Here is a 24,806-nt window from a genome sequence, read left to right on the forward strand (position 1 = left end):
CAGGTATTTAATGTAAACGCAGTCTATTATGTTCTAAGTGAATGTAAACAGGCGGGACAAAAAAATTGGATATGGTCAAACGACTGGATCTGTGCATTAAGCCTTGCAGTGTAAATGCAGCCATAGTGCATTTGTCATATAGACTACTTTTATGGGTTTTATGCTTTTATGGTTATGGTTTTTATGATTCTTTTATGACTCTTTTATGATACTTTTTTGTTGCCTTTGGAGCTTGAAAGCCCCTGCATGCTTTTGTTGTATGGAATAGACAAGCTCGCACATTTTGCAAAACATTCCATGGAAGAAAGAAAGTCATTGTTTTGGAACGGGGGTGAGTAAATGATGACAGAATTTGTATTTTTGGTTGAACTATACCTTTAAGACTGCAACAACAGGATTTTGCTGACAGTCACACTTTTAAAACATAACCTGCAACACCTGATATTCTCACCTGTTGTGCATTTCCCAGAGTTTGGCTCCTATCCTCATCTCCCACACACTGACCAATCCCTCGGCACCACCACTGACAATCTTCCAATCATCTGCCTGGACGGCAGTCACGCCCATGTGATGGGCGTATAAGGAGACCACTGAGGAACCAGTACGCAAATCAAACACTCTCACTCTGTAAAAAGGAATGATTGAATACCATTGCTTCGTATTACTTTTGGACTGACAGAAGTTTTCATTACAAAGTGTACACACATTTTTCTTGCTTGATATTTTTCCACGCCAATCTACTCTTGTGATATCACCTATTTCAGATTAACCCCCTAAACTGTGGTTGGTCACTTTAAATGTCAGTCGAATGGTTTTTTCTTGTCTAATTGGATGTTTCTTGGCCAGAATAAGCTGCAAAGTGGACAAGGCTGTGTGTTGAAATTCTGCCTATGCAAGACTAATGTGTCAGAGAAATTACAATATGACAGCTTTATTCCCTTCACAGGGTTGACATTAGTGGCCAGTACAAAAAATTAGTTTTACAGGCCCAAAGGAGCTCAGATCCATCTGTCCTATTTAATGGTACCAAAGGCAGCCAAAAGATGACTTGATACAGGAGCTATCAGAAAGATAATCGACAAAATTTAATTTAGCTTGGACAGAAAAAAAAAAAAACCTGACTGGAGTACAAAACATATTAGTCACAATGAATGGATAATGCATATCCAAGCACGATTTAATGTTGCGGTAATTATGTGGATGTGCCGGTCTGTTGTCCTGTTTTTAATTTTACTGAAGCATTCACTCTTGTAAGCGGGTGTAATATATTTACTGGCAGTTTGCAGTGGTCATAAATCTAAAGCTAAAACAAGATCTAGCTGCACTGAGCTGTCAGCGGGCAAGTGTCTCTCAATTAATCAAGGATATTGTTCTCTGGCTCGCAACAACTGCGAGCAAAATGATGGCAAAAGAGAAACCGGCCTGTTGAGTGAATGCACAGGGACCGCACATGTGCTGTAGTGACGCTCGTCCATAAATGTTTCTGTTTCTATGAACTCCAGAGTAAACAGCCATTATCATTGTACAGAGCTGGACATACCAATCACTTGTGACTCCTACTCACTTAGTGTACAGGTGAATCTCACGCAACCATGGCCAGGTCACATTTTACACCCAAGTCAAAAGTTAAATAATAAGAAATTGTATTTTGTATAAAGACAAAGCAGCCTATTTTTAAGACTGTTAAACGTTTTTTGTATCGACATTTACATGACAATTAAGCATTTCTTGTCGTTTTACATTTTTGTAATTCCCAATATTTTCAACTGTGATTCTCATTAGATTCTCTTTACTGTAATACAGTGGTTTTTATTTTTGCTGTAGTACGTTTTTATTAAAATCAGCACAAATTGAAGGCAGTACAGCTAATATTTCCATGATGTATAAATACTTTGGCTTAAACTAAATGTTCCAGGTTCAATACAAGTACATCTCAATAGACAGCATGTGTGGCGTATAACCTTGAATGACCTTGGGTACACAAATGCCTGGATGTTGTATTTTGGCTTCTCTATATATGTGACGTATTATTTAAATTAATTTAAACTGACTGATCTCAGTTCAGGAGACACTGTCAGTAAAGGGTTAAACTTTCGACGTACGGAGTCATGTGACAAAACAACATGGTGCCGATGACGGCGGAGTTTGTCTTTAGGAGAAAAGCTAACCAAACTACATCTGTTAAGAAACCTATTTAAGTTTTTACACTGAAACTTGTTTCAGTCAAAAGATGCCATTTTTAAAATCTGAGCGATGTATCGCAAAACGCCACGCTGCAAAACACAATGTACACTTATTTGTACTTTAGCACATTTTTCCCTTAGAAATCCTATATTTATCACACTGAGAATCAATGAGTTCATCCAAAAGCTGAAAAATGTTGCTTTCAGAGGCTTTATATGGAGTTAGGATGAAAATAATGTGAATTTCGAACTGTTCTGAGACCAGTGCAGACAGACAGCACACTGGAGGTTAAGTCATTCACTAAATAGGGAGCAAGGGAGCATTCTATAGCTTTCCTATGCAGCTAAGTGCATTTTCTCCTAAAATCTGACCAAAAGTTCAGTTTCAAGCTGCAGATGATGATTGGACTACTCAACCTGTCTGGCAGAAATGGGAAAATGGTATTCAGTACATAGATTCAGAATTTATAATGTATAATAATTTTATTTTAACATGATTGGCAGTTTTTGGATGATGCTGGCCATTACTTTATGTAACGTCGCAAAAACTTGAATAACCAACACTCCTGGAAACATAATAAACAATTCGATTTAAAAACATCTGACTTTCTATAGCTTTGTATTATTTAAAATTTCACAGCTAAGTCCCATTGTCCACATACACTGATCAGTCACAACATTAAAACCACTGACAGGTGAAGTGAATAACATTTATTATCTCATTACAATGGCACCTGTCAAGGGGTTGGATGTATTAGGCAGCAAGTGAACAGTCAGTTCTTGAATTTCATGTGTTGGTAGCAGGAAAAATGGGCAAGCGTAAGGATCTGAGCGACTTTGACAAGGGCCAAATTGTGATGGCTAGACGACTGGGTCTGAGCATCTCCAAAATGGCAGGTCTTGTGGGGTGTTCCCCGTATGCAGTAGTTAGTACCTACCAAAAGTGGCCCAAGGAAGGACAACCGGTGAACCTGCGACAGGGTCATGGGCACCCATGATTTTGACTCAACCCTCGTTTATTTAAAAAAAAAAAATGAATACCGTTACAATAAGGCACTTAAATGGAAGTGAATGGGGCCAATCCAAACACGTTAAAATACACTGTTTCAAAAGAATAGTCACAAGATGTAAACAATATATATGTTAACATCATTTTAGAGTGATAAAATCAGGGATTTACCAGTGTTACCAGTCTCTGTACACAGATAAGGTTAGGAAGCAATTTTATCACACTAAAATCATGTTAACACATATAATGTTCAAATCTTGTGGCTATACTTTTAAAACAATGTGTGTTTCAGCGTTTATGGACTGGCCCCATTCACTTCCACAGAAAGTGCCTAACTTTTTATAAACAGGAAATGAATCATTATGCCACAAAAGCTGTTGATTGAGCTCAAGTTGTATTGAATCCAGAACATTTCTTTTAATAATATACAGTGCTGTGAAAAAGAATTTGTATCCTGATTTCTTCTATTTTTGTGTATTTTTCATACTTAAATGGTTTAGATCTTCAATCGAGATATAACTTAAAACAAAGGCAACCTGAGTAAACAAAATGTACGGTTTTCAAATATATATATATTATTGAAGCAAAAAAGCCATTCAGCACCTAGTATTTCACCCATGTGAAAAACGAACTGCCCCCTTAAACTTAAAAGCTGGTTGTGTCACCTTTAGCAGCAACAACAGCAAACAAATGCTTCCGATAACTGGAGATCAGTCTTTCACAACGCTGTGGTGGAATTTTGGCCCACTCTTCTTTGCAGAACTGCTTTAGTTCAGCCACACTGAAGGGTTTGAGCATGAACTGCCCATTTAAGGTCCTGCCACAGCATCTCAATCGGGTTCAAGTCAGGACTTTGACTAGACTACTCCACAACTTAGATTTAGCTTCTTTTAAACCATTCAAAGGTGGACTTACTCCTATGCTTTGGATCATTGTCTTGCTGCATATTCCACGTGCGCTTGAGCGTCAACTCACAGACTGATGACCGGACATTCTCCTTTAGGATTTTCTGGTAGAGAGAAGTTTCCCTCAATTATTGCAAGTCGCCCTGGCCCTGAAGCAGCAAAGCATCCCCACACCATCACACTACCACCACCATGCTTGACCATAGGTTTGATATTTTTTTTTAAGACACCTGTCCTCCAAACAGTTCCACTTTCGACTAATCAGTCCACAGAACATTCTCCCAAAATTCAGATGAGCCTTAATGTTCTTCTGGGTTAGCAGTGGTTTTCACCTCGCCACTCTTCCATTTTTTGAGACTTCCAGGATGAGTCGTTGCTGTGCTCTTGGAGGAATTTTGGAAGGTCGTCCACTTCTGGGAAGGTTCACTATTGTGCCAAGTTTATTGTGCCATTTAGAGATAATGGCTCTCACTGTGGTTCTTTGGAGTTCCAGAGCCTTTGAAATAGCTTTGTAACCCTTCACAGACTGATGTATTTCAATCATCTTTTTCCTCATCATTTCTGGAATTTCTTTCGACCTTGGCATAGTGTGCTACTGGGTGAGACCTTTTAGCCAACTTCATGCTGCTGAAAGAGTTCTATTTAGGTGTTGATTTGATTGAACAGGGCTGGCAGTAATCAGGCCTGGGTGTGTCTATTCCAGCTGAACCTCCATATGAATGCAGTTTCATAGATTTGGGGATTTAGTAACTGGGGCAAATACTTTTTTCACACAGGCCCAGTTGGTATTTGATAACTTTTTTGCTTCAATAAATAACATTATCATTTAAAAACTGTATTTTGTGTTTCCTCAGATTGCCTTTGTTTTATGTTAGATTTTGTTTGAATTTTTGAAACAAATTAGTATGAGATATACACAAAAACATAGAAATCAGGATGGAGGCACTTTACAATACCAGTCAAAAGTTTGGATACATTTGAATTTGTGCTTCTCGTGATCCTAAAACATTTTGATCTAAAGGCTTATTCTTAAATGCTAGAAATTAGTTTTGTAGACATATAAATTGTACCTACTACCAATATATGGACTAAATATTATGCAATTTTTTACATAATCAAAAAATGTTTGGACTGATTTGCACAGAATGAGTATAATAAAGAAAGCCTTTTTTGCTCTGTCCAAACTTTTGTCTGACAGTGTATAATTATTATTTTTTTTGCATCACAAAAGGAGAAAAGGAGAATTTTCTACATTACGGTAAAGAGAATATTAGGGGGAAATGTGCTTAATTGTCATAAAATATCACAATACAAAACAATCTTAATGGTCCAGAAAATAGATTTCCTTTTTGTAAAGAAAATATATTTATTTATTTATTTAATCCCCTTTTTCTCCCAATTTTGGAATGCCCAATTCCTACTACTTAGTAGGTCCTCATGGTGGTGCAGTTACTCACCTCAATCCGGTTGGCGGAGGACAAGTCTCAGTTGCCTCTGCCTCTGAGACTGTCAATCCAAGCATCTTATCATGTGGCTCATTGTGCATGACACCGCGAAGACTCACAGCATGTGGAGGCTCATGCTACTCTCCGTGCTCCACGCACAACTCACCACGTGCCCCATTGAGAGCGAGAACCACTTAATCACGACCATGAGGAGGTTACCCCATGTGACTCTACCCTCCATAGCAACCGGGCCAATTTGGTTGCTTAGGAGACCTGGCTGGAGTCACTCAGCACGCCCTGGATTCGAACTCGCGACTCCAGGGGTGGTAGTCAGCGTCAGTACTTGATGAGCTACCCAGGCCCTTATTTATTTATTTATTTATTTATTTATTCAATTACCTTGACTGTGTGAATTGCACAGAATGAGTATAATAAAGAATGCCTTTTCTGGTAAACTTCTGACTGATAGGGTCTCATTATTTTTTTGCATTACAGTAAAGAGAATATTAGAAGAAAATATGCAGGACTGTCATAAAATATCACAATGCAAAAAAAAATCTTAAAGGAATGTTCCAGGTTCAATCCATGTTCAGGTAAATCGACAGCATTTGTGGCAAAATATTTATTAGCACAAAATAATTATTTTGAATCTTCCCTTGTATATTTTTAAAATAGCAAAAGACTGCAGTTACAGCAAGGTAATTAAATCGGAAATGAATGGGGCTAGTCTATAAACATTAAAAATTTAATTTTAGTGTGATAATATTGTTTACTAACCTTCTCTGTATACAGTTACAGTATATCCAATATTACAACTTTGTTGTCATGACAACACAGCAGTAAAACCTGTAATCTGTTAAATGCCTTGATACTGGTAAATCCCTGATTTGACCACATTAAAAACCATGTTAACACAAATAATGTTTACGTCTTGTGGCTATTCTTTTGAAACAGTGTGTATTTTAACGTTTATGGACTGGCCACATTCACTTCCATTGTAAGTGCCGCACTGTAACTGCATTGTTTTTCTAAATAAACGAGGGATGACTAGAAATTATTTTATATTCTAATCAACATTATGCCAAATTTACAGGTATTGAACCTGCAACATTAATTTAATGATCCTGAAAATAGCTGTATTTTTCGTTAAGCAAAATATAATTTCTTATTTCTTTCTTTTAATTTTGGGCTGAAATATGACCTGTTTTTTTTTTTTTTTATTTCCTGTACACGTTCTGTTCAGATGCCTAAACAAGCAGATTTTTCTTGTCCTTACAGCTAGATCCAATCAGGCACAATAAAACGTTTTTCATTCATCAAAGACGAACAAAAGGTGAGAGCTTTCGCTTTGTCAGAATTGTGGATAGATGGAAGAAGAAGAAAGAAACGGAAGGAGGGATGATTTAAAAAAGACCGCAGCTGGCCATAGCGCCATCATGTCCTCACTCTTGGCACTCGATGTAGTGTCTGAGCAAAGATGCAGTTGGAATTTATTTACAAAGTCCTGCCAAGCAACTGTCCACCTGCCAAAATAGCGCTCCCACTGTCACAAGTGTCAATGAAATGGCTTTTTATTTGGCGAAGACTAATTGAGATGCAGGCCTCAGATGTGGACCATGCTCGTGGCTCTGTATTGAGTCTGTTGGGCAGATGCACCGCTCCACTTCTCGTCTCCAACATCTCTTTGTCCACTAAATCAATAGCCCTCGGTGATGCACCGCTGACAATAACACAAGCCTTTCAAACCGAGAGCTTTCGTTATTCCCATTCCCACATCTATAAGTGCTGAAGCTTTTCAGAAGCTTTCCGTAAAACAATTTTCAAGGTAAGCCAAAAATAGTTGAAGGCAAGAGTGCTTATCATGCTTTGAAAGGACCACAGCTGTGAAGAAAAAGTCTTTTCCACTTTGCAAATAATTAGGTGTTTTATTTTAAGTGCTTTGATCTTGGTTATCTGATGTACTTTGTTTATTGCCATCTATTAATGTCCAAAATGGTTTGCTGTTGGAGCCGTGGCCTGGTGGTAATGCATGTGCTCCAGACACATTGAGATGTGGTGCATGTGGGGGAAGGAACGCAGGTTCGAATCTGGTTTGCGTAATATTCTGATCCCTCATGATTTTCTGATAAAATGAGAATTTTTTGGTGGAATTGATCCTCAGTACATGTAAATGGAGAGCTTTTAAATTTGAGTGTGAAAAATTGCAGACGGCAGCCCAAAAATGCCCCAGAGTTGAAGAGGTTAAGATTGTTGCATTGTGGCAATATTTTCATGACAGTGAAGCACTTAATCGTATTGTCATTACCATAAAAAAAGCATATATTACAATATTTAAATATTTTAAATTCATGGTGGCATTTGTTTCATTTTGTTTGTTTTTTTTAATAAAAAAAACTATAGTGTCTGGGTATGATGATTTCATTATTTTATTAAAGTAATACAATCTAAGAAATCTACAATAATGAGATAAACAAACTAAAAGTAACAAATCTAGACACATTATGGTAATAGGAATTGGAGGCAAATGTGCTTAAATATCATGAAAATAATGTCCCAAATTCACAATGCAAAACAAAAAAATCATGCACATTTTTTTTTATATTTATTTAAAAATATATATTTGACATTGATTTAAAATGATAAAGATATTAAATAAATATAAACAACAAATAAAATATTAATTAATAAATAAAATGTCAAAAAAATACTTTGGGGTGAAAATTACATTGATTCACGAGATTTTTTTAAATATGATAAAGGTAATAAATAAAAATAAATATATATCTATATTTCTTAAAAAAAATTATATTTCACATTTTATGTTTAAAAAATTATTTTTAGGTGAAATATGACATGGACGGGCTTTATGAGATTCATTAGAATAATGAGAGATTCGTAAGATATTTACAAAATAATACATTAAGGTAATAAATGAGTAAATATTTTTTTATTGTTTTATTGTATTTTGGGGTGAAAAATTACCTCCCTCAAAAAAATTATATATATATATATATATATATATATATATATATATATACACTGCCGTTCAAAAGTTTGGGGTAATTTGCTCATTCTTTATTATTATTATTTTCACATTTTAGAATAAAACTAAAGTCATCAAAACTACGGCATAACAGAAATGGAACTATGGGAATTATGTTGTGACAAAAGAATTTCCAAAATAAATCAAAACTATGTTATATTTTAGCATATTCAAAGTAGCCATATATATATATATATATATATATATATATAAAATGCTCTAGAAATAAATGCTCTAGTTTGGGCATATTTAATTCTAATTAAAATGTATTAACACCATCTGCATGTGTAAACGAGTGCTCTACTCTTCTGTTGGAACTCATCAAACTCTCCTTAAAGAAACTTAGTCGCAAGAGAATTTAATTTGCCAGACAGATGAAAGTGTGTGTGTGTGTGCTTGCGTGTGTGCAAGTGTGTGTGAATGTAACAGAGATAGATGAGGTACACATGTTTGTGAGCGTGTCATACCGCCTGTCTTTATTCCCACACACCAGCAGGTGAGGGGGGCTGTCTCTCAGGTTGACGCAGGTGAAGTCTCCCGCCGAGTTCCCCACGGTCAGTTCTGATTGGCTGGTCTCCAGGCTGTACACCTGAATCTGAGGACAGAAGAGGATAGCTCCTGGTGTGATGGAAAAAAGATTGTAGAACTGGCAGGATTTTGCTGTAACACCTGCTGAAGTTCAAGTGTCAGGCCCACAGCTTGCATCAACAGATGCCAGCAAACACTTTCTAAAGTCTTGCGTGCCTTCTTGTGAACTTTTAACAATTTTAGCATTTCAGGTAGACACGATAATGATAAAAAAAACAGAGGCAACCTGTTTAACTAATATTATACCTTGTTGTATTCTAACTTTGCAGACATTTATCTAAAAGGATTAGCAGTAGTCAAGTATATGGGTCACTGAATTGATGTATACTTCTACTTCAGGCACAATAGAGGTAACTTCCACTTAGTCTTGTGTGACAGTAGCTCAGCTGTTAGTATAGCTTTTACCGTGACAAGCTACTTTTCCCATCAAAAAGCAGTGTAGAGCGACAAAAGCATCTGTTTAATATTTTAAAAGATATTGCCTATCTTAAGCAGCTTTGATAAGAGTAGAGTATCATAAAGCAGTCGTAGTGTGCATGCATCAAACGCATCCATACTGGCTTGGGGTCAAAAGATCACATTTTGAAAGGCCAGAGTGCTCGACTGTGCATGAGATGTAGCAGCACGCTGAAAAGTCTTTGACCTTACATCATCCAAACTTTTGACAGAGAAAGAGAGTGCATTCAATAATCAATTAAGTACATCCGCAGTATGAATCAGAGTACCACCAGTCTCCACCAGGTGCTTTAAATGTCTGAAGCTCTCGGCTAATCCCTTCACATTAAAAGCCATCTCTGAGGTAATTCAATCCAAAGAGAGACTGGTTATCTGATTGCATCAGCTGCCATCTAAACAGTGAGTAAAGCAAAGACAACGAAACACAGCCAAATTGGACACGATTATTCAGGCAACAGATAAAGATTTTAAAACAAAAGAGAGAGGAAAAGGAACCGCATGATGTCACAATTGAGTCCATGCCAGCTGTTTAATGCCTGCAGTTTGGGCCAGACACACTTAATTGCGAGGCACCATGCTACCAGCCAAAATCCTTGAGAGAACCTAAAAATTACAGCCAACGGGAGTTCGTCATCAAGACACGAGAAAGCTTCCAATTTGTAAAGCTGCAATATGTAAAGACATTGGGGGGAAGCTGCTTAGAATGCAGACATGATATGTGCATATGTCACTGGCGAGAAGACAGACTATTGGGATTGTATGTAGGATTTATTCATAATGATTTAAAATCAAAGGAATCAGGAGAATTGTGGAGACGTTTACTCAACTAACTGAATGATTTAGCTTTTTCATTATAATTGAGCACATCTCATATTTAGCATTTTTTCGTGCATTACAGCAAAACCAATTTGGAAAAGATGCGTATGCCTTTCCTTCTTCAGCAGAACTGAAATGAAGATTTTTATAAGCACATTTCAGCTCTATTTGTCCATACAATGAAAGCGAATGGGTGCCATGACATTGCATGTCAATGAATGTCTTCTGAAGCAAATCGATAGGTTTGCGTAAAAAAAATAAATAGATAATTAAAACTTTATTAACTTCCTGCTACCAGTCGACCCATCACAGAGCTGTTCTGTGACGTAAGCGCAATGGCACGTTCACGCGAGTAGTCAGAAGCGCGCTTTGTATGCAACAGCGGAACGAACGTAACACGAGAGTTAGGTCATTTCAAGCAGAAATACAGCAGTGGGCGGAAGCAATGATTTAAAGTTAAAAATGTTTTAATTATCGATTTGTTTCTTATACAAACCTATCGATTTGCTTCAGAAGACATTCGTTGATCGACTGGAGTCGTGTGGAGTACTTTTATGCTGCCTAAATATGCCTTTTGGACCATCAGACAGCCAGCAGCATCATGGCACCCATTCACTTTCATTGTATCGACAAATAGAGCTGAAATGTGCTTATAAAAATCTTCATTTCGGTTCTGCTGAAAAAGGAAATACATACACATCTGAGATGGCTTAAAGGTGAGTAAATCATGAGAGGATTATCATTTTTGGGTGAACTAATCCTTTAAATTTGTACTATTCTTACTTGTTTTACCGTTACTCTCTAAATCTTAATATTATCATTAATAAAAACATTTAAGTGGTCCTAATTAAACAGTACTTGAAATGACAAATTTTGGAATAACTCAAATATATACGTTCTTTAAACTTTGGCTTTGAGTACTTCTAACTCAAAATTATCAAGTACAAAATTGTGGCTGTGTGGAACACCCATAAGTGCTTGTGCTTGAATAAAGTATGTATGTTTGGTCAAAACAAGAGAACTTATGTAGAAAAATAATAACTGTTATATACAAATGTATATAGTTTTAATTCTTATGACTATTGTTGTTCTTTTGTTGTAGCTGGTTGATAGCTGTGATTTGTTTGAAGTCACCATTAGAGTGATTAGTGTTACCTCTGGTGAATTTAAGCCATTCTTTACTCAATTTTACTATACAAGTGCAGATTCATGTGCACTAAGAAGTACTGAGGAGAATCCAATGTGCCATATGGCTAGCCTAGAGTCTAGTTATAATTTCCCTTATAATGTATAAGACGTGCTAGAACCCAATTTAAATAATTAAATAAAAACAACGATACTTTATTCACAGATGAGTTAAGTTTACGTGTAAATAGTTAACGTTACTTAACAAAATTAAGTTCAGTTTATTTGAGCCAAATAAGTACATTTACTTAGAAAAAGCATGCAAACCGATTGCCTTGGAAAATCTAAATAAGGTCAACAAATTAGATTTTACAGTGTGTATACATTATACATTAACATTAGTTTATGCAACTAACATGAACAGACAATGTATTATAGTATTTTGATAAATTAACATTAGCCAAGATTAATAAATTCTGTCAAATAAATAACTGTTAGTTTATGATCCCTAATGAGTTTATGTTAATGAATAGAACCATATTGTAAAGTGAACCAATTTTATTTAAAAATGTGTCAAATTTAAATTTGTTGTATTGCAACTGATTTAATTGGAGTATTAAACTATGCAAATTGGACATTATTTTATGATTATGAAATATGCATATTATAACAAAAGTGATAGACTCCATGGAAAATGTACATTTATTTTTTGTTTTAATGTGATCAACAAATCAATGAATACTTTTGTCAATAAATGTAATAATAATTATAATATACAGTATATACACTACCGGTCAAAAGTTTTGAAATAATTGACTGAAATGTTTCTCATGATCTTAAAAATATTTTGATCTGAAGGCGTATGCTTAAATGTTTGAAATTAGTTTTGTAGACAAAAATATAATTGTGCCAACATATTAATTTATTTCATTGTAAAACTAAAATTTAATAAATAAATAAAACATTTTTGAAATTGAAGACTTGGACCAAATAATAAAGAAAAGCAGCCAACAAGTGCCCAACATAGATGGGAACTCCTTCAATACTGTTTAAAAAGCATCCCAGGGTGATACCTCAAGAAGTTGTTTGAGAAAATGTCAAGAGTACATGTCTGCAAATTCTAGGCAAAGAGTGACTACTTTGAAGATGCTAAAATATAACACAGTTTTGATTTATTTTGGATTTTGTTTAGTCACAACGTAATTCCCATAGTTCCATTTATGTTATTCCATAGTTTTGATGACTTTACTATTATACTAAAATGTGCAGGAAAAAAAAATTATAATAAAGAATGAGTAAGTGTTTCAAACTTTTGACCGAAAGTGTTTATACACGGTACACACACACACACACACATACACATATATACATACATACATTTATAGTTCTGTGCAAAAATCTTAGGCACATAAGATGTTTCACAAAAACATTTGTCTTAAGATGGTTATTTATATCTTAGCTTTAGTGTGTCAAAAGGAAATATACATTTTAGACTCCCAAACATTACTTTGCCAATAGAATAGAATAGAAGAACAGGGAGCCCTGCAACAGATGGCATGCCCCCACAGAGCCCTCCACTGAACACTGAGTCAGTCTGGGATTAAATGAAGAGACAGAAGCAATTGAGACAGCCTAAATAGAACCATGGCGAATTCTCCAAGAAGCTTGGAACATCCTATCTGCCAAAAACCAAGAAAAACTGTCCAGGTGTACCTAGGAGAATTGGTGCTGTTTTGAAGGCAAAGGTGCTCAAACCAAATATTGATTTAGATTTTTTTGGTGTGTACTGGACTTTGTATGACAGCTATATTTGGCATTATATTTGAAGAAATCTTCACTATGCAACCTTTTTCACAAATGCCTAAAACTTTTGCACAGTACTATATATATATATATATATATATATATATATATATATATATATATATATATATATATTTGTGCTCAAAAGTTTGCATAACCTGGCAGTAATTGTGAAATTTTGGCATTAATTTTGAAAATATGACTGATCATGCAAAAAAACTGTATTTTATTTAAGGATAGTGATCATATGAAGCCATTTATCATCACATAGTTGTCTGGCTCCTTTTTAAATCATAATGATAACAGAAATCACCCAAATGGCCCTGATCAAAAGTTTACATACCCTTGAATGTTTGGCCTTGTTACAGACACACAAGGTGACACACACAGGTTTAAATGGCAATTAAAGTTTAATTTCCCACACTTGTGGCTTTTTAAATTGCAATTAGTGTGTGTATAAATAGTCAATGAGTTTGTTAGCTCTCACGTGGATGCACTGAGCAGGCTAGATACTGAGCCATGGGGAGCAGAAAAGAACTGTCAAAAGACCTGCGTAACAAGGTAATGGAACTTTATAAAGATGGAAAAGGATATAAAAAGATATCCAAAGCCTTGAAAATGCCAGTCAGTACTATTCAATCATTTATTAAGAAGTGGAAAATTTCAAAGATTTCAGCCACAACTGCCAGAAGAATTGTTCGGGATACAAAGAAAAACCCACAGGTAACCTCAGGAGAAATACAGGCTGCTCTGGAAAAAGATGGTGTGGTTGTTTCAAGGAGCACAATATGAAAATACTTGAACAAAAATGAGCTGCATGGTCAAGTTGCCAGAAAGAAGCCAATGCCACAAAAAAGCCCGGTTACAATACGCCCGACAACACCTTGACACGCCTCACAGCTTCTGGCACACTGTAATTTGGAGTGACAAGACCAAAATAGAGCTTTATGTTCATAACCATAAGCGGTATGTTTGGAGAGGGGTCAACAAGTATTGTGCTTTATTTTTAAGATCATGTGAAACATTTCAGGCAAGTGACCCCAAACTTTTGAACGGTAGTGTGTATATATATATATATATATATATATATATATATATATATATATATATATATATATATATATATATATATATATATATACATACACACACATATATATTTTTCTCCCAATTTGGAATGCCCAATTCCCAATGTGCTTATTTAAGTCCTCGTGGTCATGTAGTGATTCACCTCAGTTCAGGTGGTGGAGGATGAATCCCAGTTGCCTCCGTGTCTGAGACCGTCAACCCGCGCATCTTATCACGTGGCTTGTTGAGCGCTTTGCCACGGAGACATAGCGCGTGTGGAGGCTTCACGCCATCCACTGCGGCAACCACGCTCAACTCACCACGCGCCCCACCGAGAACGAACCACATTATAGCGACCATGAGGAGGTTACCCCATGTGACTCTATCCTCCCTAGCAACGGGGCCAATTTGGTTGCTTAGGAGACCTGGCTGGAGTCACTCAGCATGCCCTGTGATTCGAACTAGCGAACTCCAGGGGTGGTATCCAGCGTATTTTACCACTGAGCTACCCAGGCCCCCCTTTTTAAGACAGAATGATGAATTTTCTTTAATTTTTTATTTATGCAAAATGTCACTTCTTGAAAATAGTCATAGAAAGATGCTAACCAATGCTAATGTAATACTTTATTTAAATTGTTGAATACTATCATTTATTTTAATACTATATTTTTGTTTGATTGGCAAAGATATAAAACATATACTTAAAAAAATGGCCAATTACTGTTGGCTATCATTTATAATGTTTTCTGAAAGTTTGGTAGTTAGAAGAAAGTTCAGAAGTTTGTTAGTAGTCTAAATCGCTCTAATCCAACCAAAATCATTAGCAGTAGTAGTAGTAGTAGTACCTCCCTGATACTTGTAGTATAATTCTTGCCTTTTCAGCCCTTATATCTTCCAGAAGCACAGATATGGAGATGTTAATCAGATTCATGGTTGATATAATGAGGCACTGCTGTATGTCTCTGAATTTCAGCACCTGGAGGTGCAGCAGTGTGCCACATTTTCACCATACTAGATGGCTGTTAAGCATGAAAGTGGTGCCTCAGGGTGTACCAGCATGATCTGCTGTACAGAGCAAGTGCGTGTGTCTGGATCAGTGCCTCAGACACACACTGCTGCAACCTGCATTCAGGTCACTCCGCCAGGTTGAACAAGGAAAAAACTGGAGGAAATCTCCTAGGAAAACCGGTAACCAAAACAACGTAATTATTATTATTTTTTTTACTTAAAAGGTGTTGTAGGCAATAAAACACATTAAAGAGATAAGAAAGTGGCTCCAAAATATGAAAGAAACACACAACATTCAAAACCTACGGAAGAGGTGGGAGATCAAAAAGGAAGGACAACTTTTTTACCATACTGCAGAGAGGAAATAGAAATAAAGGAAAGAGATTTAAAGAGGAGGACTACATGCCTCCATGGATAGCCAAACCAAACTATACAAGTCAAAGAATAGAAACCAATAGGCAATTTCTGGTAAAACAGGGTTTTCTGTGCTCTTTTGAAACTATGTAAACTAGTGTTTGGGAATAACTAACTATAAGTAGTAAGAGATATTGACATGGACCTCCTGAATGAACCAATTCTCTAAAATGATTCACAGATTAATTTAAAGCCCTGCATAGAAGTAACAGTATATTTAGAAAATATATATTTTCCCATTAAATAGCTTGCTACATTTATTTAGTAGCTTGTAAAGTAGCTAACTATGTTTTCAGATTGGTAGTTTGACTTTAATTTAACTGTTTAAATTAGGAGTAGCTTGAAAAGCAACAGCTTCAAAGTAGCTCCCCCAACACTGACATAGACATACCCTAATGTTCACAAAGCAAAGCTCCCTCCCATCCAGACACTTAAAACAAACTAATGATGTCACAACCATGATAACAGACCGTCCAACTGTACATGAACTGTACATGAGGGTTAGTTAGAAAATAAGTAAAATGCTACAAAAGCGTGTAATATAGCTGTTTTAAACGAAGGCTCTAAATTAATAGGGAGAAACACCAAAACATGGTAGATGATTCATTCAGTTACCTCACATTGGAGTGAACTCCATTCACCTCCTCTTTTTGACAAGTTTTAATGAGGCATATGTCTTGTCATTTAATAACATACAAACACCTTGGATTTAGATGTGTGCGCTGGCACTTCTTACTTCCCTCTCGCAGTATGAGAATCCTGTCAACGTTCGACGAGGCTGAAACACATGACATCACACAGCTGGAAAAGGCTCTAATCATGAATCGGCAGAATGGAAAGCTGTAGAGTACTCACAGAGCGACAAAGATAAGAAACAAAGAGTGATTCCAACTAAATGTGCTGCAATAAGTGCTCTCCACAATTTTATAACCAGTTCATTTACATGAACTGTCCGAACGAACCGTTAGGCTACGTCAACATTAAACCGGATACATTTGAAAACTGTGTTTTCCATTTCGAAACGCTCTCCATTCACATTATCGTTTTCAAGCATTTTCCAAAAGTTGCTTGTTCACACTGAAATGTATGAAAACTCTTAAATCCTCTTACTGCGCATGCAAAAACTCTCTGTTCCATGTACAGACTGAAACGCAACTGTCCTCATGTGTCGTCGCCGGACAGTAATAGCGAGTAAACTTCCCATCACTTCGGAAGGAAAGCAATCTGAAGTTTGCACAAAGTAACATTTATCTTTAACAACCCTATCAAAGTAAATAGCCAGCACAACAACGCCGCTACAACACAGGACCCCGTCTTGATTGTTTTGGGTTAAATGAATCACATGACTGCGTCACATGACAACAAATACGTTACTGTTTTCAGATATCTTTTTTTCTTTGGTCACAGTAAGGAAAAGAGGAGCATACAGTACATTCTTCAAAATTTCACCGAATGTGCTCCACAAAAATTATAACAGCATACAGGTTTGGAATGACATGAAAGTGAGTAAATAATGAGAGAATTTGTAGGTGAACTGTTCCTTTAAAATGAGCATGGTAATAACATGGTCCTTTCTGTCTTTTCTGTTAATAAAGAAATTATTTGTTACTTACTACTGTCCATTAAATAGTACAATAAGAGTGTAGTTTTCCTGCTCTGTTGCACAATCTACTAAAGGCTGACTTTGACAAACTGTCCTGCCATTCAAACTCTAAACAGTCGCCCTGGTGCCCGTTTGGTTAATGAGAGTGTTTAAATGGGGGTGATGTCAGGGGAGGAGGAGAGCCAAAGCACTGTGTGCTACAACACAGCACCATCTGCAATCATCTATCAACCACTCATCTGATTACTGATAACATCTACGCCTGACGCTTCACTGAAAAACTACAACTCTCCCTGGGGGAGCTGAGCTCCCCCCAAACAACACGCTGGGGAATTGTAGTGAGCGGCCCATTGTGATTTAAAGAGTATATTAAGATCACGCACTGGGTAGCATGATGGTTTGGATTTTGGTCTGGAGAATATGACTGCTGGACTGCTGTGGCTCAAACTCAAAGCTCTGGAGAAACATTGCATCGTCTGTGGTATCTAAATTAATCTCTAAGCTTCACATGCCAAAGTTAGAATCAAACTAGGGACTCTTAGGAGAGCCGTTGGGACCAAAATTTGGGTTAATTAAGTAACAGGTCTATCTCTAAGATAACAATATGAACAGAGCATTTTATTTACTATCTTTTGGAATACAATTACATAAAACTTCATTAATAATGTTAACATCAGGGATTGAGCACAGAATAGATATCAGAATTCACCAATTGTTGACATCATATTTTGATTGCGTGACTAAGTGGTAAAAGATCTCAGCAGAGTAAGTAAAAGGTTGTAGGTTCAAACCCCACAAGGGATGATCCATAAAATTGTGCCCTTGAGTAACTCCAGGTTGCCCCCATGGGGAGTGTCCATGTAATAAGATGCTTTAGATAAAAGTATCTGCTAAATGACTACTTACATCATGCAATTTGAGAAAAAAAATATATTTGGATTTTTGGATGTGAATTGTGTACATTCAGCAGATTCAGCAAAAAAGGTGTGCGTTTTTGCTTCTATGGTTTGTTAACCCTTTAAGCTCTGAAGGTGTTTTTAAAGATTTCCTGTTTTAGTGGCATAGTCAAAATTAAAGGCTTATAACTGAAAGGCTTAAGAAAAAAACAAGGAGGCTCAAGTGTTTGATACCATTTTAAAGAAAAAATTTTTTTAATGATATAGATTGATAAATCCTGAGACTCTTAGCCTAAGACTCTGCTGAAAAATCACAAAAACCTTGAGGCAAAAATGAACTTTTTTTCCACTTATTTTTCTGATTTGACATTATATATCTCAGAGTGTGAAAAAAGTAGCTCTGAAAAACTTTTGTTTTGTTCCCAATCATGTCACCTGTACCTGAGTAAAATGTTGTGTTGTTACAACAAAGCAATCAAAAGTTATAGCATTACAAAAATAATTTATCCAAGTGTCCAAAAACGTCTCTAAACAAATAAAAACACAAGAATTATACATAAGAACTAATTACACATGCAAATACAACAATGACTAAAGGTATGCTCTCCCTCCAAAGCCTGCAGGCATGAGTAACGAGATCTCATTCAGTTCCATCCTGTGTCATTTGAGCCATCATTGAGTCTGTGTCATGTACATGGCACCATCTCCTGGTGGCCATATGTAATTAGAGTGAACGATCCTTTCTGCCCATATTTGGATGACTTCCACCTCTGGTTGCAGCAATCTGAATCCTAATACGATTGGTTTAGAGTTCCATGACGCTGGACAACATACCACATAATTTCCGATAAAGTTAACATGTTTTTAACCAGACAGCACATTATGTGCTGTGTGCACATGTTTCTTTGTGTGGATTTTCGAGTGATCTATGCATCCGATTACGTTGTGTGTGGGCTCGTTTTAAAGATAATCACCTCCCCTATGTAATGGTATATTATTATATAAGCAAAAACATGCCATATAAGCAACACCTGTTTACATGTAAAATGTACAGTATATCATACAGCTATTACACGCTATATTTTTCTAATTTGTCTGCAAATTTCGATGCGAGCTTAAATGGTTAAAGTAAATCACTTGCATGCATGTCATATATGGAAGAGGTGCACCACAAGGCCTGTTAAACATTGAGGTTTCACTCTTCTACCTAACAGAACTAAAAATGTTAAAAAGTATATCTAAAGTTTTAAGTATTTTTTTAAATCTAAAAGATGCAAGATGTGTGAAACAGGCCAAAGTCGTGCCTGTGTTTGTGCAGGTACCTTGTTGCCTCCGTCATTCATGCCCCATCCGCAGCTCTTGACACCTAGAGCAGCTCTGCTGGCTGACACGTCTACACAGGTCACTGGATGGCCGTATACAGAGTGAAGCAGTTTTGGCTCCTGTTCTTCTTTCCATCTGGACTCCAGCAGGTAAACGCTCTCACCTGCCCATGCCGTGACCAAAGGGAAGTTACGTCTACCTGGCACCACCAATACTCCATCTACCTGAAAGACACAGTTTCTAAGGATTCGCAGTGTGTATTTTAATGTTTATGGACTGGCCCCATTCACTTCCATTGTAAGTGCCTTACTGTAACTGTGGGGTTTTTTTAAACAAGGGACACGTCTAAATAATATTTTCTGGTAATTAACACAAATGCAACAAATGCTGTCGACTGAACATTATTTTAATGCGGCAAACTACAATATTGCTTGGCAACCTCAAACAGCCTACAGTTAGGATAATGGACAATACTACTTGGTGGCAGGATTGTTTATTGCAATAATTATTAATTATAAATGTAACTCTTTATTGAACAATGGTCTCTTTAATTATATTGCTATTAACGCAGTTTTATAAACACAATAAGCCATTCGAGTGATTTTATCATTGGTGCATGGTTTTAGGCCACGTCCACACTATTTTTGTATTTTTATTGAAATAGCATTGCCACCCAAAATGAAGACTTTTGAAAACGCTCTTTAATAATGCATAATTTGGAAAACGATAACGTTAGGAATCCAACAACGTATTAGTGTTCTCCTCATGTTGTGTCTAAGAACAGATCGGTAAGTGGTTATACACTATTCAGCATGAGTTGCAGTCAAAGTTACAAACAGCTTGAATCTATAGAATGCCTTGCAGGTGCAAACATTGCCCACATGAATGACTCATTGTGCAAAACCATTACTATGGTTGGCATCGTTGTATGAGATTAAACTTACAGGCTTGGGTAACTGAATAAGACATCGCGATCTCCAGTAGCCCTGCTCATCTGGGGCGTCCACTCGCACCTCTGGTCCTGCTGCAGAGGCCAAAACAGGACTTTCTGGACTCAGATCCAGAGCATGAACCCTCTGGAGGTGCTGGTACTGAAGAATGGGATCAAGACCAGTTTCAGTGCTCCAAACGTCCACACACCCTAAACATACACACATAAAACCATAAACTGAAACAAACATATACATGCATGGAATTGCAAAAGGAAAATTGACATCCTTTTTGCAAAAAAAGTACATGTGGTAGGGATAGTTTTCCCAAAAATGAAAATTCTCTCATCATTTACTCACCCTCATGCCATCCCAGATGTGTATGACATTCTTTCTCCTACTGAACACAAAGATTTTTTAGAAGAATATCTCAGCTCTGTAGGTCCTTTCAATGCAAGTGAATGATGACCAGACCTTTCAAGCTCCAAAAATCACAGAGAAGCAGCATAAAAGTAATTCGTACATCTCCAGTGCTTTAATATATGTCTTCTGAAGCAATCTAATCACTTTGGGTGAGAAAAAGATCAATATTTCAATCCTTTTTTACTATGAATTTATAATAAAAAAGGACCAAAATATTGATCTGTTTCTCACCCACACCTATCATATCGCTTCTGAAGACATGGATTTAACTACTGGAGTCATATGGATTACTTTTATGCTGCCTTTGTGATTTTTAGAGCTTGAAAGGTCTACTCATCATTCACTTGCATTGTATGGACTGAGCTGAAATATTCTTCTAAAAATCTTTGTTTGTGTTCTGCAGAGGAAAGAAAGTCATACACATCTGGGAAGGCGTGAGAGTGAGAAAATGATGAGAAACTTTTCATTTTTGGTTGAACTATCCCTTTTAGTAAGCCGAAGTCATTCACCATTCTCATAAGCTGCTGTAGCTATGGCCTTATTGACGCGCACGTGACTGACGTGCGGTGCTGGACTCTCATCTCTGATGGAATGTGTGGGGTGCAGGTAAGACGCATCCCAATGAAGTGTGTCCCACAAGCGGACATCACCGGAGGTGTATCTGCAGAGAATAGGAATAGGAGAACAGTTTGAATTTAAAATAAACAGATCCACCTAAAAATAAAAATAAATATGTTTTGCTTATTTACCTCTGAAATTTCCTACCATAAAATATAGCACTGTATTAACTTTGCATAAATATATTTAGCTGAATGTCGAAGCTGCTCTGTGCCTTATTACCATTCACATTTACTATAGATCTTTTCCACACAACGGTTGGCCGTTCTGCTTTATACAGGTTAGGAATGACATGCTGGTGTGTTAATTTTCATTTTTGGGTGAGCTATCCCTTTATATATAGCAACATACCCAGCGATTACAAGACCAGCACAGGAACTAACGTCACATAACACCTTTCCTAATTCATACTGCAGGTGGCGAATGGACCCAACACGATTCTGTTGGAAATAGGGCAGAAATGCTCAAGCTTAGATGATTAGTGTACAGAATATTCTTTTAAGACAAGTCTCTATGCATATAGTGACTTCAACAACATTTTTTGGTATGTCTCTATTTGCTATCTAGATATCTTTACTTAAAGGAATATTCCGGGTTAAATACAAGTTAAGCCCAATCAACAGCATTTGTGGCATAATATTGATGACCACAATAAATTACTTTGACTTGCTCCTCCTTTTCTTTAAAAAAAAATCTAATATCTGGGTTCCGGTGAGGCACTTACAATGGAAGTGAATGGGGCCAATCCGTAAACATTAAATACTCACTGTTTTAAAAGTATAGCCACAAGACATAAACAATATGCATGTAAATATGATTTTAGTGTGACAAAATCGCTTACTAACCTTTTCTGTGCAAAGTTATAGCCAATTATAGCCAACAGCTCAAATGATACATGAGTTTTAACAGAAGACTATTTTGCATTTCTGCCTTTAAACCCTTCAAGAATTGGCCCCATTCACTTCCATTGTAAGTGCCTTACTGTAACCTTGATTTTTGCTTTTTTTTTTTTTTTTTTTTAAGAAAAGGAGGGTCGAAATAATTTTTGTGACAATCAAAATTATGGCAAAATGCTGTCGATTAACCTTAACTTGTTTGAACCCTGAATATTCCTTTAACAACTCAAAAGTTCTCATAAGTGTCAAAAAAACCTTAAATATTTTAAAAGTTGCTATTCTGGGAACATGGAGGACTGTGTTAAACAGTTTGTGCCTTACCTTCCAGTTCGCCTTCACAATGCTCTCTGTGTTGCGACAGTCTCTGAGCGTGCTCTTCCAGCAGGGGGAGTCAGAGATACTTGCCCCACTGTGATAACCTTCTTTCAGACACAATCTATGCCACAGAACCTCATCCTCAGCTAGAACCTTCCAGGACTTACTTACCTGGATCAGGAGAGAGAATATTAAACCATGTACATCAAGATTAAGACTTTAAAACATAATATAGAATATAGAAATTACTGTATAGAAATACAGTAAAACAAAAATGTTGGTTTGAGACCCTTGCCTTAATAGCAATTTCCGCTACACAATGTCAGCAGTTTAGAACAGAAATAGAATAGAAATGAATTTCCATGGCAGATTTTTAAAAATTATTTTATCGAGATCACTAGTGAATTTATATTTATGGTCAAAATTTCCATGGCTTTCCGTGATTTTTAAGATTCTACAAATGTCCATGATTTTTTTTTTTTTTTTTTTTAAATACCTAATATTTTAATGCATACTATTATCATGGGAAGCTATGTTTAATATAATATAATAAAAAATACATAATATAATACAATACAATAGAATAAGGGTTCCCAAATCTGCTTTTGTAAAATAATTTCTAAGAGATTGCACTCATGAATTTGTACTCATTATGTAACCTTCCATTAGTCAATGACTTTTGAAGATTTTTACATTTCCATTACTTCTTAAAAATCCCTTGATATGTCTAGATTTACCATGAATTTGTGGATCCTATAGAATAGAATCGAATAGAATCCAGATTTTCCTTAACATTTTTAGAAGTTTGTAATGTTTGTAAAATAATTTTTAAAAGATTGCATTCATGAGTTTATATGAGGACACAACCGAAATTCCCACTATCATTCCATGACTTAAAAAAATACAAATAAAATAAAAATGTAACGACTTCTTTAAAATTTCCTGACATTTCCAGGTTTACCATGACCATGGGAACCCTGTAGAATAGAACAGAATAGAATAGAATAAAGGGTTCCAACACCTGTTGACCAAAAATTTCTCATACAAATTTTTGTAAAATCATTTTTACAAAGATTGCACTCATGGGTTTATATTAACAGCAGAAATTTCCATTACAATTTAATGACTTCTTTAAAATTCCTGGACATTTCCAAGTTTACCATGACCATGGTAACCCTACAGAATAGAATAGAATAGAGACTTTTATACACTCATTTATTTACCTGAGCACATCGTCCCAGATCTGTTCTGCTCAGGAATTGGAAAATCTTCAGTGCCAGTTCATAAGGCAACTCCGCATCAAAGAATGGGATGTCATTCACCTCATTCTAAACGCATTTAAAACAGAACAGAGGGCAATTTAATATTAAGACAACCATAACTAACACCTCAACCACAGTATGTCATCATCAGCCGTTTACCAGGTCCTGCAGGAACTGGTCGAGCAGTTTATGGCATGCGTTGACTTTTTTCGGCGGCGCGCCTGTGTTGAGAGCCTCGCTCTCGGGTGCGCGCTTCCTGCGCGTTCTCTCCTTCTCGATTCTGTCCAGCAGTGGACTCGTCCTGCCGTCCAACAAACCCTCCGCGATAGACACGTACTGCGGCTGCTCTTTTGGTCTGGGCTGAGCCTGTTGTGCCACATTACTCTGTTTCTCCCAAAAACTACTGTTTTGAGGACAAGATGAACTGTCTTTACTGGGACGTCCAAAATATCCCTCTTTGTTTTTGTCTGTCTTGGTCTTTTTCTCTAACTCATGTTTCCAGCTCTCTCGGAAGGTCGAGAGCTCGTCCTCTTCCATCCCCATTTAAACGATGGTCATGTTGTGTTTTCATTCATGAACATAAACGTCAAATACAGGTGACAGTCTTGCGGAAGAAAACAGCCTGTTACCGTCAAAACACACAGCGGTCCGACAGCGTCATCGCCTCGGCTGGAACAG

The 24,806-nt window shown here is 36.5% G+C and overlaps 1 protein-coding gene across 1 annotated transcript in view; it reads right to left on the reverse strand.

Moving 5' to 3' along the window:
• The window catches only part of LOC127430236 (F-box/WD repeat-containing protein 8-like), a 29,475-nt gene extending 4,669 nt beyond the window's left edge, over positions 1-24,806 (reverse strand). Inside the window, exons 1-9 of the mRNA XM_051679882.1 lie at positions 24,288-24,806; positions 24,090-24,194; positions 22,873-23,037; positions 22,007-22,095; positions 21,547-21,698; positions 20,630-20,826; positions 19,685-19,909; positions 9,053-9,180; positions 452-625 (exon numbers count right to left, since the gene is read on the reverse strand). Of these exons, the coding sequence (XP_051535842.1) occupies positions 452-625; positions 9,053-9,180; positions 19,685-19,909; positions 20,630-20,826; positions 21,547-21,698; positions 22,007-22,095; positions 22,873-23,037; positions 24,090-24,194; positions 24,288-24,671 (1,619 nt within the window). The 5' untranslated portion in view covers positions 24,672-24,806. The remainder of the gene's footprint in view (positions 1-451; positions 626-9,052; positions 9,181-19,684; positions 19,910-20,629; positions 20,827-21,546; positions 21,699-22,006; positions 22,096-22,872; positions 23,038-24,089; positions 24,195-24,287) is intronic.

The sequence above is a fragment of the Myxocyprinus asiaticus genome, chromosome 3 (assembly GCF_019703515.2).
Source record: "Myxocyprinus asiaticus isolate MX2 ecotype Aquarium Trade chromosome 3, UBuf_Myxa_2, whole genome shotgun sequence".
In the NCBI taxonomy this organism is placed as follows: Eukaryota; Metazoa; Chordata; class Actinopteri; order Cypriniformes; family Catostomidae; genus Myxocyprinus; species Myxocyprinus asiaticus.